This window comes from Gouania willdenowi, chromosome 9 (assembly GCF_900634775.1).
Source record: "Gouania willdenowi chromosome 9, fGouWil2.1, whole genome shotgun sequence".
In the NCBI taxonomy this organism is placed as follows: Eukaryota; Metazoa; Chordata; class Actinopteri; order Blenniiformes; family Gobiesocidae; genus Gouania; species Gouania willdenowi.
The window spans coordinates 7,828,626-7,847,066 of NC_041052.1; the positions used below are offsets into that span (position 1 = coordinate 7,828,626).

Sequence of the window (18,441 nt, forward strand, 5' to 3'; positions counted from 1 at the left end):
CAAAAAAAAAAAAGGGGATATTGTAGCTAAAGTCTAAAACAAAGTGTCAACATGTTTTTCAAATGGGACAAAGAAAGTTGCAAAATGGCCAAACATTATAGGTAATAAAGGGTTAAAAACTTCCCCCTCTTAAGATTTTCTGGGGGAATCATTAAAATTAAGACATAAAAAGCCGCATGTTGAGCATTACTGACTTAATAACTAATAATGTAATGGGCTGGTCTGGACACAAAATGCCAGGGCTGAATATTTGTCCCAGTCCACCCCTGCTGATGTCTATATTACTATAGAGTAGGACTGTCTTCTGCCTCCAGGTGCAATAATTATAATGATGTGTGTGAGTGCCAGAGTTTGTGGAGCGCATGTCTACAAGTATGTACAGATTTGCTCCAAGTGTGTGTTTTTGGTGTGAAGGATGAAACCCGAAGGCTTTTATTTTGTAGGACATATCAGTCCTTTGCCTTCTATCCTGGACTTTGTTTTTTTTTATGATTTGATGAAGTTGTGTATTTTTCTGCATCGTTTTTTTGTTTTCGTGCTTTGTGTTACGGACAGTAAAGTGTTGCCATGCAAACACACGTCGCTCATGCCAGGATTCGGCAGCACTGAGAACTGATTTGTTATTTGTACTTTGCTCGTCCACCGTTGGCTGCCTTCACATTTGTCTCCCCCCACCCTCCCCCTCCTCTCCTCCCATTGGTCTAGACCAAGTGACTATAAGAGAGCATGGTTGTTTTTTTGGTGAACCTCAGGTTTATATTTATTTTAAAATATTTATTTATTTATTTTAGTGGCTATGTGATTGGTTCTTTTTTCTTCTTCTTCTTCTTTTGTCTTTGTTGTGTAATTGCAGCTCAATGCTCAATCACTTGTGCTACTGTCTGTGGACATTTAAAGGACGATGCTTAATGTAGAGTGATGTTAAAGGGATGGTACACTCAATAAGCGTTCTGCATGGATTTAAAGGGGGGATATGTAGTAAATCACCCCCTGTTTTCAGCCCGAGAATTATTCAAATACTGGCCCAGTTATAAATTAAACACTTTGAGAAGATCTTTTATTCCTGCATAGAAATATCTGTGGCTTTTACTAAAGACTGATTATCACCATGGAATGTATAATTATAATTATTGGTTTGCAAGCCCAGGGTTGTGAGTTCAAATCCTGATCAAGCTGTTTTTTATATATATTATTTTACTTACGTAAACTATTATTACTTACTCCATAATCTACCACATATAATTACATACATACATAATGAGTAAGTTTACAAGTTGTTAAATTCATCAAGCTTCAGAATTACTTAATGAGACTTTTTTTGGCAGCAGTGAGTCATTGTACTTTTATAGTTTGAGTTACTTTATTCCTATTAAGTTATTTCCCCTTGGGATTGATAAAGTATTTCTGATTATTTATTTTGTAGTAGGCTGTCAGCCCTGAGCCACAAATATTGTTTTACATCTTGCGCTGAACCATTGTTTTTCAACCAGAGGGTCATGACTCCATGTGGGGTCACCTGGAATTCAAATCTGGTCCCCTGAAACATCTAAGTTGATTTTTTTTTTTTTTTTTTTTTCCTTCAAATTAAAACACCTCACACAATATTGGACAACTGTATTTTTTTTTAATGTGTTTTGTTCCATCATGTAAATGTGAACTTAAAAGCAGTTAAAAGTTTGTGATATCAAAATGGGGTCACGACCCAAAAAAGGTTGGGAACCACGGCACTAAACCTTGTTGAATCAGTATTAGCACGTTTCGCTAAAGCTTATGTTAAAAACAAGAGCAGACTAGCTACATCAGTGGTGCGTAATATTATTCATACTTTAGGAAAATATTATAAAATGAGCATTTACACGGCAGGCAAAATTGATCTTACCTTAAATTCTAGAAATCAAATGGAAAACAAAGATTCCCTAATATATATTTTACTGTATTTTAATAATTTTTTTTGTAACTTTAGCTTCCTAGCTGCTACAGCTAATTCATCCACCCTTTGCTGATTTGATACTAACGTGACTAACATCTTCATCTTGTGCCAAAATGTGGATTAGATTTTTATGCTTTATATATATATATATATATATAAATAATATATATATAAAATAGATGCAAACTCATGCTAATGCAGTCTAGTTTATCTCAAGTTGGCCAGACTACAACAAAAAACTTTTACATTTTTTATTTTGTTTTGATTAAATAAACTTGAAAAAGTCAAAAAAAAAAAGTGCATAACACATTTAGTTATTAATTAGATATTTACAATTGAGAAACATACTTTGCCTCATCTGCCATTTAAGCCACAGACTTTGTGTTTTGAAAAGTTGCACAAAAAACATTGGAACACAAAATACCAAATAACTAAAGTTATTTTTGCGTCCTTGGGAAAAAAACCAACAAAACCAATTTGCACTTCTTAATTTTGCTTTATGCAGTATTGCATCTTGCGTACACTATCCCTCTAAACAATAAAGTCAAATGAAAACAATTGTTTTCTTTGCAACACGTCTTACTCGTGCCTCTCAGTGGTTTCCCTGTTGGTCCGTGGTCCCCTAAAGGCCGTTCATGAGTGATTGTCTGAGCCTGAGTGTTACACTCCCCTATCCTGAAAAAGACGAAATAGCAGCATGTACAATATCAAGATGTTGTTTTTCTGTTCTTCGTGTGTTTCCTTAGCCTTGAAAATTAGTGTAAGAATCATTGTTTATTAGTGAGCGACTTCACAGTATCTCACAGTTTACCCAGCAGCTCAGCTGGTGTTTTTCTTCTTTGCATGACCTGTCAACAGATCATTTGTTTCAGGATTTATTTATTTTCTTCTTTTCTTTGCATTTTAATTTTCTTTTGCTGAATGCTGGTATGCATCTTTTTTCCTCCGCTTTTAGAAGTGCAGATAGCTATTTTTGTCTCGAGATGATATAATGAAGATGACTATAATGATAAGGATATTCTATATAATCGACCGGGGAAAGTGGACAGTGATTTAGTTTTGCATGCTTTTTCTATGACGCTCTGTGTTGTCTGTGCATATTTTGTAAATACAGAACAGAGACAGACGCTTCAGTAGGGGGCGCTGCTGCAACAAAGAGAACAGCACATCTGGAAAGTTAAGAAAAGTTTGTAGAAGAATTAATAAAGTTTATCAAAGCTGAAAACCCAACTTTCGTGAAATCTTGTGCAGCTCTGCGTAAAAATACACAAATTACGACTCCTTTCCTGGTATAATAATCTATTTTCCTCCACACTCTCTGTTCCCAGCTTTTAAAAACTATCTCTGTGCAGCTGGCTCTTTCTACTGTCCCTTTTTTTTCTCTTTTTGTCACTTTTGTTTTGGTTTTTTTTTGTCCATATGATGATGATATTATGGCTCGAGTTCTGAAACTCTTCTGATTATTGCTCTGTTCTGTTACATGCTACACGTGTTTCTCTAAATTTAATAAAAAGGTGTTAAGGTGTTACCAATAAATTGCTCATTTAAATAGAAACTGGTGGGTGTCTCTGTTATACCACAAAGTTTGCTGTGCCTTATAGTGTTTACGTATTTATTTATAGTGGTTTATAGGCAGGAAAACTAATTTATTATGTAATTAAGCATGATTCTTCTCTTACAAGCAAAGTCATATGACTTTATTAAATTTGTGTTAAAAATATGTTTTGCTGCATTAAACAGACAAATTAAAGCATGAAGGTAGATTTGTCATTGTAATTAAAAAGAAAATTTGCTTTGCCAAGGAAAATTATTCCATCAAATAAACCTTTTTAATTAAAGAAAAAGTTTTCATATCTGAGTAAAATATGTATGCGTTCATTTATTTATTTATTTATTTTTTTAATTAAATGTTTTTCAATTTAAAACTTTTTTTTTTTTTTGGTTCATTTTTTTTTCATTCTTTTGATTTATAAAGGCACAAAACTACTAGCCTGGAATCCATTCTAATCTTGTATTATTCAACGCCTATTACAAAAAGTAAAGAAGGGGGTGTGGCTTATCACCAGGCTACAAATCTACCTTCATATGGTCAGAACTATAAGAGTAACTAAACCCCAAAACCACTTATTCTGCTAAATATATTTAAGTATTCAGTAGTATTGTTGATTAATTCTTGTCCATTTCTTGGTTGTAAAATGTCAGAGTGACTGCCCTCTATGGGTTCAAACCTGGCTATTACAATTGAATTTTGCTATTGGCTGAGAACAAGATTCTGTGACGTTTTGGGACCATCTTGCATCACAAACAAGCACTGTTAGCCCCGCCCCTCCTTTTAAAACTAGCTCCTGGGGACAATCTGTGGCGAGGAGGTTGAATTGAGAGCGTTGTCGGTGCCCAATCCTTTCGTAGGCCTGAGAGTTTTGGACTTTTTCGGGCTATTTTACGGCAGTTTGCGTACTATTTAAAAGTTTGAAACCCTGCTATTTAAAAATAATTACAAATTTATGTTTCGAGTGAATTTGTTTATTTTTGTGTTTGGTTTTTGATTGTCAATGTTGTGTATTGTACTTTTATCAGTTTTTTTTTATTATTAAAAATTAAAAACACCACAAAACAATCGCATATTTACATGTGTGCTATTAAAATATTTAACAAACGTCATGGTCGGCTTACATACACGTCCCAGCAGCTCTGTCGTAAAGATTGTGAGTGAAGGAAGTGACGTAGTCTACACGCATGTGTTGAAAGGATCTGAAAAGATCAGGCACGCTAAATGATTGGGCACTGACAAGCATTGCTAATAGAGATGTATAGTGAGTATTGAGTAGCTAGTGAGCATAGCATAGATTGTTTTAACTTAATCAATGCTATTTTTTTAATTCCCTGAGGTAATGCATCACACTCTATAATCCATGTTCTGGTAGAGCCAATATGTCAGGGGTGTTATTTAAGATACGGAGCAGTTCGGTCTCAAGTGAGCCACAGATTTTTTGCGAGAAAACAAGTAATTTCAACATTATTGTGCCCTAGTTTACACTTCTACATATACATAAGATACCAAAATATGTCAGAAACTGACCATATCCAAGCAATAAGTGATACATATCAGTCCAGTCAGGATCTTTACTTTAAATTTCTTAGATTTTGTGACCAATTTTCCTCAAATGATGACATGTTTCCCTAAATTGAATAGAAATTGAAGGATAAGATAAGAGCCTTATAACTCAATCATTCTCGAGCCATAAAGGGTCCAAAAGGAACCACTGTATTCCAGTCTGAGCTGCTGAGAAATGCCAATCCTTTCTTCTGCAGTTCTTCTTCAGTAACTCCCAGACAGGACAGATCATCTGGGGTCTGTAAACGGTCGCATTACTGGTTTAATAAATGGAAAGAAATTTGAATTCTGATGTAGTTGGTTATGATTTACAGTCTGCATAAACAGGACTGAATTATAACGTAACCTAACCAGTAGAGCGGACATTAATTTCTTTATTTAAGTAGGGACAATACATATTAATGAACATTCAAAAAAAATGTAAATATGCCAGATTGTAGCCAACGGCTAATTTCCATCTGCTGTCCCTAGACAGGCTGATGTAATAAAATGGGCTCAACTGTGAATGGTCACATTTACAGACCTTGGAGTCGCTGTTAGTTTACCAATAAACTGGAAGAGATTCATCACCTTTATAATAAGTGCTGACTAGGCCACTGGGAGTGAGGCCCAAGGACAAAGCAGGCTGACTTGATAATAATGTATCGTGTTTTTCTGCAGACAGTGTCGTCTCCTCGCCCTCCTCTCTCTGCTCTGTTTCAGCTGTCGTGAAGCTGATGATGGCACTTCCTGATCTGTGGTTCACGGCTCAACTAGTCTGAGACACTCTGATGTTCTATCTCTCTATCCTGTTCTGTTGGTCCTTCTGTCCACTAACCCCAACCAGTCAACGCAGATGGCTGCCACCGCTGAACCTGGTTCTAACGGAGATTTCTTCCTGTTAAAATGAAGTTTTTTCTTCCCACTGTCGTTAAATGCTTCTTCGTGTGGATTTTGTTTGTTTTTTTCCTTATTATGAATTTTAGATAAATTTAGATTGCTGGTATGTTAATCAGTCGGTCACCAGCAGAGGGCGCACTTGATTCAATTGTAGTTTGGTGTAGTGTTTTGAATACTCAACATTGAATTACTAAATTGGAGTAATATAAACAATATTAAATGTATGTTAAATATTAGCAATATAAACAGAAATAGTCAAAAATGTAAGCTTCAATAAAACTGATTAAATATTGTTTACAAGTCTTTTTATGGTTTCTAGCAATAAATGTTTTTCCAAAAAAAAAAAAAAAAAAAAAAATTGAACTTTTTTTTGCACAATTTCATAACCTAAAAGGCCTCAGACTGTGCAAACGTATGCCATCTGATCATTGATCCTGATAATTCACACTTTAAAGGCTTGGAAGAAATTTCTATCCCCATTAAAAACCATACATTAGCTTCAAATGTATTAACACCGCCATTTCTTTTGTAAAACCAACATATGATTTTTAAATTTACCTGTTAAATCCATGGAGAGCCTCCATTTTTGGCCGGATATGTTGTATATAAGTTGTGGCTTCCTGTGCTTGGTTTACATGGCTCGAATGTGGATGTTTAACAGGAAATCTCAAAAAGTTTAATTTAAATGAAATTTGGCGAGCTTATGGACAATATTCAGCAGGTATTGTGGATACAGTATCTGATTCCAGAACAAGTTTTGGAGCATAATGTGGATGTCTGGCTGGTTCTACAGCACCACCTGCTGATGACTTTGCCCCTTTAAACTTGCGTAGGTTTGCGCTCTCTGAGTGCTCATTATTTAGAGTTTGTTGTGCTTTTCACTGCCGTGCAGGAGTGAGTCTGGGAGCTACGGTGGCCATAGAAGCTTACAACACAAAACAAAAGCACATACAAATACAAACTACACAACACAGAATGAGGAACAACACAACACAGAATGAGGAATGCCACAACGCAACACAAAAATAAACTCCACAAGACAAAAGCTCAAAACATAAGCAGTCCGGTAAAAATCCACGAAAAACAGTGATGTTAACCTTGGGGTCAGAGCTCGATCCTTTCACCGGCTTGATCCTTTCGGTCACTCTTCATGGATTTTTACTAGACTGCTTTCGTGAAGAGTTGTGAGCATTTGTGTTGTGGCGTTCGTCATGTGTTGTGAGTTCTCAGGGCGTTTTTTGTTGTGTTGTGAGCTTTTACGGCCAACGTAGGGAGGACATTGAAGATATGTAGAGGAGGAAAGTCTGCTAGACTCATTGTAAATTTAAGTGTTTTATTCATTCCATGATGACCAGAATTATGTATAAAAAACATTTAAAAAAACCCCACATTCACACAAATGAAAATAAATAATGTCCAGAGTGTTTGCTACCATCAGGCCAGTTTAACCATTCTCTCACTGGCCTCCCACAGTTTCTTGGCCACACCAGCATCGCGAGCAAAAGGTCTCAGAGAAGCAGGTCGACAGTCGACAAAATAACCTCCGTTGTGTTTGGCAGCTTCGTCCGACACAGCGCAGTACACCACGGTCTGAGCGCCGACCTCACATGGTACGAAGAACATCCACATGATCACCGTCATTAGCATCCGGAACAGGAAGGAGTAGTGACACGTCCATCCACTCTGGACGAAGCCTGAAGTCATAGAGGAAGAAAATCTGTCAGTCAGAAACACACACGAGTATGTTTGCCTGGAAATGCAGCAATTCTGCATCATCTTAGTGCAGCCGATCTAATAATTCTGACATTAAATATAAGTATCACTTAACGGACGTATTACGCATTTCTAAATAGGATAAAAATGGATGAAAATAAAAGGGGAAAAAATTGATACAACGCAGTATGTGCATCGATACTGTTTTAGTGTTGCTTGTTTTGACGTTCAGCCGCACACTCAGGGCTGAACCAAAAGCAGCGAAGAAGAACTTTAAATCAGGCCAAAAAAAAACACCCGAGCCGAGTCTAGTTACTCTTTAAAGAGTAACTAGACCCCGAACCTTTTTTCTGCTGAATACATATGTATTTGCTGTTGACTGATCCTCTTCACATTTTAGTAAAAGTATTTTAATTTTGCATATTTAGTTGTAAAATGTCAGATATACTGGCCACTAAGGGTTGAACGCTGGCTATTACAACTGAATTTTGCTATTGGCTGAAATGGATTCTTTAAGATTCTCCTGCGTCATAAACTATCACTGTTGGCCCCGCCCCTCCTATAAAAGCTGAGAGAAGGGAGAGGGTTTCCTCCAATCACAGCCCTCAGTGAGCATTGATTGACAGCCAATGAGGAAGTCAACTGTGTTCCGTGTGCAGTGATGTTTTTGACTCTGTGCTTCTATAAAGATCAGATTCTGCGTTAATCAGAATCGTTTTTATTTATGAGTTCAAACAATTTGTAAGAAGGCTATAATGGGTAAATATATAGGTTAAAAAAATGATCTGTATTTTGACTAATCCGTACTATAGCAGTAGTTGTTGCAAAGAGGAAAAAAGACACAGATGAACAATCAATCGATCAGTTTAGCTTTGATATAAATAAAAACGTATGTCCTCACCAGGGTGCACAGCGTATGATGTGACTCCTTTCCCCTCAGTGATACGGGCCAGTTCCTGACTGAAGTAGATGTTAGCCAGCTTACTGCGGCAGTAGGTGAAGAAGGGCAGCAGGTTATAATTCAGGTCCTGAAAGTTCAGTTTTTGGTATTTGTAGATGGAGCATGTGAGGGTGACCACCCTGCTGGGAGCGCATTCCTTTAGGCGATGCAGGAGCAGATTGGTCAGGAGAAAGTGACCCAAGTGGTTTACACCAAAACACATGCTGAAACCATTGTCTGTCCAGTCCAGGACACTGGGCATGCCTGAGAAGGAGACAAACGGCAAAGTTCCAGGGTTGGGGTCAATTACATTTTTCCATTACCATTACGCCTTCAATTATCCATGTTCAATTACAACTCAGTTATGATTACGATTAGGGGTGTCCCGATCCGATATTGGCCTGAAAACAGATATCAGATATTGGATTCAAATTTCCGGGTTTTTTTGCAATTCATTTTTCATTTATTTTATTCAATTTTAGAATACTGTAGATATAATATTGAAGGTTAAAATGTATGTAACCAATTAGTTAATAACAAATGGGTCAGTTTTTCTCATACCTACTGTTGTTGACTATTATTCTCTGTTTGAGTGACATCACTTGATCAAGTCTTTTCCACACACAAAATAAGTCATAAAAGTATGTATGATTTATGCTGACATCGCATCAGATCAATATCGGTATCAGCCGATACGCAAGGCTGCAATATCGGTATCATATTGGATAGGAAAAAGTTGTATCGGGACATCCCTAATTACGATAACCTGCATATATATATATATATATATATATATCATTGATTTATTTTCATCTCTTAGTTTCCTATTGTTATTAATATTTTTGGCATCTGAGCCTTTTTTTATCTGTATACTCCTCGATTTTAATAACTTTAAAAATGATAAATTATCCTCAAGAGAGCTGACAGGTAAATTTAATATGAAATATTTTTAATAATTAACTACATATGTGTTTAACCATAGAACTGTAACATGGTTAACCAGTTTTGCGTTTGAATTGATTAAATTGTCATTGATGTTTTTTTAGAATGTTCATGACGATTAAATACAAAGTCAATTATATGAACTAAATTACAATTCAATTACAATTACAACAGAAACAGATTTTTTCCCAATTACGATAATTATAAATGCGTCATAATTGTAATTAATTATCAATAACAGTAGAGCCCTAAATGATGCTGGTGATGATTCTATTAGAAACTTCAAAAGTGCTCTGTAATCAAAGTTGCCTGTGGCTAGTGCTCATGTTTTTAAAAAGCAAAGTAAAGCCTTTACTTTTATCCAGTTTCACTTTCTCATTAAGAAGAAAAATAATCTCGGTCACATGTGTCAAACTCAAGGCCCGGGGCCCAAATCCAGCCTTTAGAGCTTCTAATTCCGCCCATGGGAGAAAGTAAAAATGTGTAAATTACAAAATATTTCAGTTGTAGATATCTCAGTGCCTCCAAATACACATGGATACAAATTTATACATTTCCCATGCTTATATCACATGATGGAAGTCATTTTTGAATCGCAAATTGATGAAAAAAAAACAAAACAATTTTTTTTCTTCTTCAAAATCCTGCAAATTCCCTCAAATAATTCAACTAAATTAAAAAACAATTGTTCATAATATCAAGGAAATGTCACTAAATGTATATTTAAGGTCACTTAATGCTTGGATATTGTCGGTCTCTTATATATTTTATATATTATATATAAATATTTATATTTTTACTGTTTATTGGTTACTGTTTACTGTACTTACAGTATGTCTAGTGCCCCGCATGTCTTGTATACTGCTACTGGATGCATTGAACTTCCCTCGGGATCAATAAAGTATCTATATCTATATGTAATTTATACCTGGAAGTGCAAACTAGGAAACATTAATGTTGAAATTTGATCTTTTTCCCGCCTAAAATCTGTGGCCCACTTGAGATCAAATTTGTCTGTATTTGCCTGATCTAGGTGATCATTTTTTTTTAAATTGTCTTCAGTTTTTTCTTTATATTATGATAATAATCATTCTGATTAGAAGACCCCCACCTGCACTATTGATCAGGATGTCGAGCCTCTTCTCTGAATGCAGGAATCTCGTACAGAAGTCCTTCACTGAGCGCAGGTTGGCCAGATCCAGCTCCATGTGAAGCACGTTGAGACTGTGACTCTTGAGTTTAATGTCCCTCACAGCCTTCACAGCTTTATCTGAGTCTCTGCAGGCAATGATCACACGGGCGCCCCTCCTCGCTAAGGCGATGGCTGTCTCCTTCCCAATCCCAGAATTCCCACCTGGAACCACAGGAGCATAAAGACACAAATTAATATAGTTAGCAGTAGCGTAAAAGTAGGACATGTGTGTTATTGGTGATTAGTAAGCTAAAATTTAAAAAAAAAGGATGATTTTAATGTTAACCCTTACCCATCTCTACCAATCTGCATATTATCTGTAATTCAATATTTCATCTTATTCCATAATTTCTCCTACATTCTTCTTTTTTTGTATTCTGTTTTATATTGTATGTTTTGTGAAGTGTCCTTGGGTGACCTGGAAGATGCTTTTAAATAAAATGTATTATTATTATTATTATTATTATTAGGGATGTCCCGATACAACTTTTTCATTTCCGATATGATACAGATATTGCAGCCTTGCGTATCGGCCGATACCGATAATGATTCGATATCAGCATGAATCATAATTTTTTTTTCTTTAATAATATTTTGTAATGTGGAACATTAGAAAAGGCTTGATCAAGTAATGTTACTCAAACACAGAACAATAGTCAGCAACATAAGGTATGAGAAAAACTGACACATTTATTATTAACCACTTGGTTACATAAATGTTACCTTCAACATAATATCTACATTCATTCATTTTCAGACCCACTTATTCATTTATTTAAAAAAAAGAATTTGAAGAAAGAAAAAAATTCGGAAAATCCGGAAATTTGATTACCATATTCATTTTCAGGCTAATATCGGACCGATATCTGATATCGGATCGACACACCCCTAATAATAATAATAATAATAATGTATCAAACACATTTGAATTGATTTCAACCAATTTAAAAACAAATTTACCAAAGATAGTGTTTGGATAAATAATGCTAACTAAAGTTGTGAATTTCAAATATTCTTTCTTTATATAACATTTGTTTAGAAATAAGCCCAAAAAAAGAGGAAAATAAATAAACATTTCAGTGTTTTGAAATGAAAATTATTTTACATTTCATAAATGCATGTTTTAATACGTGATGATGTACATTATTTATTTATAATATATCTCGTCACTGATTGAATGCTAAACCTTTATCAGTGTAAATTCAAACCTCCTCCATTCAAAAACCTGAGCCACTGACATGTTTACCTGTTATCAGAGCTGTTTTTCCGTCCAGTCTTTGGAGTTCTGTGAAATATCTCCTCCTCTTCATCCATTTTAAAACGTAATAAAACGACAAAGCCGCTAAAATAGTGTAGAGAAAATACATTTTTCTCGGTAGAACCTTTGCAATGGGGATGTTACTGCTTATGCTAGCAGGTGTAGCTAGCTAGTTAGCATGCGCTGTGCACATGCGCAAACACTAGTGAGATATCTTCTTCTTCTCTTTATAAATTGCAGCTACACGTAACTTCTTTGTGTTTAGCGCCTCCGACTTTGCAATTTTCTTACAGCGGAAAACATGTTCTCAATTTTCTGTAGTTTTACTTTGTGCACATTTGTCAGTGTTACTTTTTCCATTTTGTTTAGTTCTGTGTGTTTTATTCTAAGTCTTTTAATGAGGATTTCCTTCTTCCTGTTTCTTTCCTTGGTATTAATGCTGTTAACTGATTTTTGAATGTCATTTTTCCCCTTTCCCTCCACCATTTTTCTATTAAATGTCTCTTGCTTTTACGTTGGCTTCTTCTTTGCTAAGTGGAACAGAATGAAATTGGATGAAATTGAAATTAGCAAAGCTATTTTTTTTTTCACATTCAGTTAAAAGGCCTGATCTACCAAGATAATTTGTAATCAAACAAAAGTTATAGAACACTACTTAATTTAACCCTACCTCCAAAAGTGCATATAGATATTAAAAAAACAGCAAACTAATATCAAATATTTAAATGAGCTTTATGTAGAATCAACAGCAACTGATTAGTGATAGATGTTTTATGTAAGTGTTTATTAAATATTATTTAATTGGTTTGTGTTAAGATGCTGCAATATATATTACTGGTTATGAATATAATGGCTGTATTAAGAATAACTTGTAATATAGTAGGAGGGAAAACCAGATCCCAATTGGTTGTAAATTTGTTATATTCCCAAAATCCAATGGCAAGCCTGGCATGTAAAGCTTATTTGTGTTACTAGTGACACTATTTTCCTCACTAATACCACTAATGCCTCTTTTTGCATCACTTGTAAACAGTATTGTGCACTAATAAACCAAAACTGAGTACATGTACTCCACATTTGACTACTAGTAGAGCTAAAATATAGTTCATATAACTGATATTGAATTTCTGATCAAACAGCTTTCCATATTAAAGAAGATGTAAACCAAAAATTGTCCCCTTTTCAATGACTTTCCAGTAACAGCTCTGAGATCTTTTCCCAGCGCAGCAGTGAGTCTGCAGCACATATGGCTGCTGTGAAAACAATCAGAATCTGATCAACTTCATGTGGTCTCCAACAAAAACAAGAAGAGATTTTAAAACAACCTCCTCTGGCAATACTTTTGCATTTCTTCTACTTTTTTACATGCCAATAACATCATTTTCAGGAGCGAAAAAAACAAAACATTGGTTTGGTTACATTTTGTATGCAAGGTTGTGATGCAACACAGGTTGATTATGATGCTTGATACACCAGAAAAATGAACTTAGACTGACTAGGCTAAATATATATTTTATTATTATTATTATTTAGAATTCTGCTTGTTTTGGTAATTGTTAAACATAATTGTTGTTGTAAAGAGCAGTCACTGGCAAACACTGCACCCAGGCTATAGTTTTTATACATTTTGGTGTACAGCCTGATGATGACGATGACTCTTTACTGTGATCCTTTTCTTCATATGCTCCCCATTTAAAAGTCCTGATTAAAGAGCCCCAGCTGTTAATACAGACTATTAGTAACAAAGCCATAAACTTGTAAACTTGGAATGGCTTGGCTTCATGTTAAGAAATTGAAACCACCTGCAAGCATTAAGTAATTTTAAAAAGCAATGAGGTGTTACCACTAGGGGGAGCAATTTCCTTCTTAATGTATGGTTTGTGTATTTAAATTCGTCCTGTTTTCCCCCTAGGATATGTCATATAAAGTGTCCGTTTTTGTTTTAAAGGATTGATCAATACTCCAGAGGAAATAAAGTTATTTCCCCCTTATTTAAAGGTTTTATTACCATTAAAATGTGGTGAAAACATTGGGCGATGGAACTCCTTCACATGGCTCGTGGCTTCACTCCAGGCCGCAATTCATTCCTCATTGTTGCTTCAAACAGAAAGTTGCTTCTGATAGTGATCAGGAATGAAGGCAACATCCCAAATTCAGTTTAGAGTCCTCTGGGTCACAGCTGCACTCAATCGTTCCCTACTTTGAACTTTTTTTAAAAGGAAAATACATTGTTTCTTAACTTGATTCTGTGCAGAATTGAAAACAATCCCTAAATCCAGGTTGTCATTTTACTCATTTTACTCTGACCTGGTATTGGTTACCGTGGTCCAGCCAGATTTCTAACTTAATACCATAATTCTTTTACTGTTTTTCTAAACAAATAATCCTAAAATACTAAAACAAAAAACAAAGCAGCAGAAGACAACAGAAAGGTTTTATTTCATTCTTTTATTCTTCACTTCTTGCATTACAACATCAAAACTGATGCTTTGATAACAGAACTCATAGATGAATGCATATTAAAGCATCAAATCAAAGGAAACAATCCAACAGTGAACCATAAAAATGTTTATGTTCACTGAATATGTGCCACATTCACTAAATATGTTATTTTCTGCCGAAACAACAGAACATTCTACTCTGGGGAACGACATTGGATGCGAGGGAGCATTCTTACGTTTACAAGCGAAAGGTAATTATCTTTATTTCTCTTCCTATCTTCTAAATGATGTACAGAAAAGTTAGTTCAGGTCTAAATCCTCACTTACTCTGTTCTTCCTCTTTCTGTAATGACAGTACAAGGTAAATTGTATGTTTGGCAAAATACATTTTATGAAAGAAAAGAAACCCAGTCATGTAATATCTTCCAAGAAGTACACATTAATAAACTCTACATGTGTTCTCTTCTTGTTTCACAGATTAAAAAACCGAGGTTATCCTACTGGTCAAGGCGCACATCTCTGAATGTTAGTACCACACTCAAGTCTCAGTTTGTTTAAATGTAAATAACTTTTTTCTCTGCTAAATTTGGGTTCAAATTAAGCAAGCTTTTAATCCACTGCAACTCTTTTTGAAATTTAAAAAACATTAGTATTGAAATATGATAATCACTTTGTGATACTGATTGTGTGGACTCCCGGGTCTTCATTAAATCATTTAAGTCGATTGTGAGGAACACTTTGCCATAATCATAAAATCAATCAAAGCTTTATGTTTTAGATCAATATTAATAGAGGTGAAGTCGTGGTTTTTAACGTGCAGGGTTCTTGTGCCAGGGGGATGACGTCACATGACAGTTATGACATCATCCATGAGTGGTGGAATCAGATGTAGCTTGTAGCTAATCAATAACAGCAGCATCAATTTTAATAATGACTATATCTTCCATTTAAAGATATTCTTCCTATACATTACATTTTTGTAAATATATACATTTACCCAAATAATCATTGCACACTAACCTTAAATTGACCTTTAAGCTAGATATTCCTGAGTTTTTCAGCCTTGGTGTCGTGACCTCATGTGGAATTCAAATGGGTTTGCCTGAAATGTCTAGTAATTGATTAAAAAAAAAAGATTCAAAATATAATTTTTCATATTAAAACACCACACAGATTCAATACTTTTCCTTTCTCAAATATAAGTCGAGTTAAAATAAAATGCATCTGCTGGTGCATCTTGTCACTTTGAGCACTAATTCTGGCCTATTCCATTATCAAAAATAAATGTGTCTGGTGTCGCCAGAAATGAGTGATATCAAAATAAGGAAACAAACCAATGAAGGTTGGGAACCACTGCTATAGTCAGACAAAGAGCTCACATTTCTAGTGTGTACTAATACTGCTACTAGACAGCTGTACAGTAGATTATAGGTCATGAGCAGCTCAATAGTGTTGGGGACTGTTAATAGAGAGATTTCAAGTACAACCAACGAGTAGCATGACGCAGTAACGTGCGGCACATGGTCATTAGAGACGCTAATGTTCGTATAAAGTAGCTATAAGGCAGGGTTGAGTCAATTACATTTTTAAATTACATTCACGTCTTTAATTATCCATGTTCAATAACAACTCAATTACGATTACGGTAACCAGCATTTTGTACTATTACATGTAAAATTATTATTTTCCCCCTGAAAGTCAATTACAATTACGTTCACAATTACTAAAGTTCAATTACAATTAATCCCAATTACTGAGCCTTTAATAGATTAGTCCACAAACGTAACCTTCCTCTTGTGTTAGCTTTCTGTTAGCATCTCTTATGATAATGGATCAGTATTGACCCACGTCTTAAATCAGCTGTAAAATGCATTATCAAATATTATCTATCATCGAATTTGTTTCTCATCTCTTGGTTTCATTGATAGGTTTCCTATTCAATGATAATATTGGTTTTAATGTTTTTGGTGTGTGTGTCTTTTTTATGTCGGTATAGCCCTAGATTTAAATTTTCGTGAGGATTCAGGAGGCATTACTGTTATTTTTTAAATGGTATATTGAGAACTGACAGGTAAACTTGATATTAAACATATTTTAATCATTAACTACATACGTGTACGCGATAGAACTATAACGTGATTCCCCAGTTTTGCATTAATTAAATAGTAAAGTTTTTATAAAATTTCTATGCCAATTACAATTACAAAGTCATTTACCTGAACTCAATTACAATTCAATTATGATTACAACAGTAACTGATTTTTCCTATTAAAATGATAAAATGATCGTAATTAATTATTAGTTTTGCGATTAAAGTTATAATTGACCCCAACCCTGCTACAAGGTATCCATAAGTGGGAAATATTGCACTTAAAGTCAAAGATTTGTAACAGATTACTCTCTGTAAGACATTACTTTAATGGCCCCACTGTAGCCTTTTAGCTAATTCAAGCTGAGCGAATGAGTGGAGACTACAAGCGAAAGCACGAGGAGCTAAATCTGCAACTGCTGACTGAAGTCATGAGTGTTGTTGCAGTGACAACCTGACGAGCTTTGTTTTGGTTGGCTGCTACATGACTTTTACAGTTGTTAGGTGTGTTTATGTTACTGGCTGCCTGTTAAACTTTTGACGAGGGAACATTTGGTGATTGAAGTTGGAGCATGTTTTAAATTCCAAGAATATCTGAGGCATCACATTAACGCAGACGGGGTGTGATACGCAGCGACAGCCAACGCTCTGAAATGAGATGAGTGCCGTTACCAGGGAGCGAAAAGTCAACAGAATTATGCCAAGATCATATCAGCTCCACACACACAAACACTCTATGCGAAGAAGCGTCTTTTACGATAAGAGCGTCGCTGAGGGCGAGCTGGCTTTGGTAGGGTCATAAAAACATTCTTTAAGAAACACTGGAAACTATCATTTTATTGTATCGGATCGTGGAATTTTTATATCTCTTCTTTTATATTACATTCAGTCATTTGGTTTAACAACATAATGCCTGTTATGTGTTAAATCCTCACGGTGCTTGTGTTTGATGACGAATCCTAATGATTGGGTGAACAATCTTGTGTTAACGATTCTCATTAAACAGTGAACTTAAAGATTTATCACCACTAGTAACTACAGACTGTCCCAGATTCACTTATGAACATGTGTACATCTTCATGTTTTTAGTCCTTTATGTATAAAACATCAAGGTTACTCAAAGACGATTAAAAATACTTTCCATACTTATCTGTAAATGTTTATCTACAATAAACTATGTAGCATAATCAATGCACTTCCCTTTTACTTGAGGCAATGTGCTGGATCAAAAAGGTCCAAAAATGTTCATCAGACATGTCTGATGAAGGGCGGTCAGCCCGAAACGTCTCGTCTTTTGGTGTATATTAAAAACTGAAATTGGGAGCTAACTACGCAGTTGTGCGGACCTTCTTTTCTTCTTATCTTCAGTAAACTGACATTCATCTCTTTAATGAAATAATATAGCATAAACTCTTCACAGGACAACTTTTATCACAGTGAGGACCAAAAAAATTGTGATTGTCTGATCCAAGGGCCACATTATTAACATTCATGTCAGCATGTTTATTATGTGGTCATTTTGTGTCTTCTTGTTTTTTGTGTTATTGTTGTGATTTAGGTTTTTTTTTTAATTGTAATGTTATGGTCATTTTGTGTTTTTCCTCTTTTCTTGTGCATTTTTGCTGTTATCTTGTGTTCTAGTTTATTATGTTTTGTCATATTGTGTTTTTGAAGTCATTTTCTATATTTTTCTGTCCTTTATTTTAGTTTTTTTTTGGTTTGGTGTGTTTTTGGAATATTTTTTGTGTATATTTGTTGTTTTTTGTGTTTGTTTTTGAAGTCATTTTGGGGTCTAGTGTATTTTTCTCTAATTGTATATGTTACTTTGAAGTCATTTTATACGTTTATGCTGGTGGCAATACAAAATTTAAGTGGTGGCCCCTGGGCGTCCAGTTGCCCACTTCTGGGTTAGATTGCTAACTCAATTTTTCTTGTACAAATG

General features: G+C 35.0%; 1 protein-coding gene across 1 annotated transcript; it reads right to left on the minus strand.

Annotated features, from left to right (window-relative positions):
- Positions 1–7,276: 7,276 nt before the first annotated feature.
- Positions 7,277–12,158, minus strand: LOC114469912 (retinol dehydrogenase 14). The gene is made up of 4 exons (XM_028457808.1): positions 11,958–12,158; positions 10,631–10,873; positions 8,539–8,841; positions 7,277–7,618 (listed from the first exon to the last, which is right to left on the minus strand). The coding sequence occupies exons 1-4, from the start codon at positions 12,076–12,078 to the stop codon at positions 7,359–7,361; spliced, it is 927 nt and encodes a 308-aa protein (XP_028313609.1). The 5' UTR covers positions 12,079–12,158; the 3' UTR covers positions 7,277–7,358.
- Between the last annotated feature and the right edge of the window lie 6,283 nt (positions 12,159–18,441).

Bases quoted from the DNA above. Each gene is read 5' to 3' on its own strand.
- LOC114469912 (XM_028457808.1), bottom strand. From the start codon at position 12,078: ATGTATTTTCTCTACACTATTTTAGCGGCTTTGTCGTTTTATTACGTT. The intron at 10,874-11,957 runs GTAAACATGTCA...CTGTGGTTCCAG, and splicing joins AAAAACAGCTCTGATAACAG to GTGGGAATTCTGGGATTGGG. The intron at 8,842-10,630 runs GTGGGGGTCTTC...TCTCCTTCTCAG, and splicing joins CATCCTGATCAATAGTGCAG to GCATGCCCAGTGTCCTGGAC.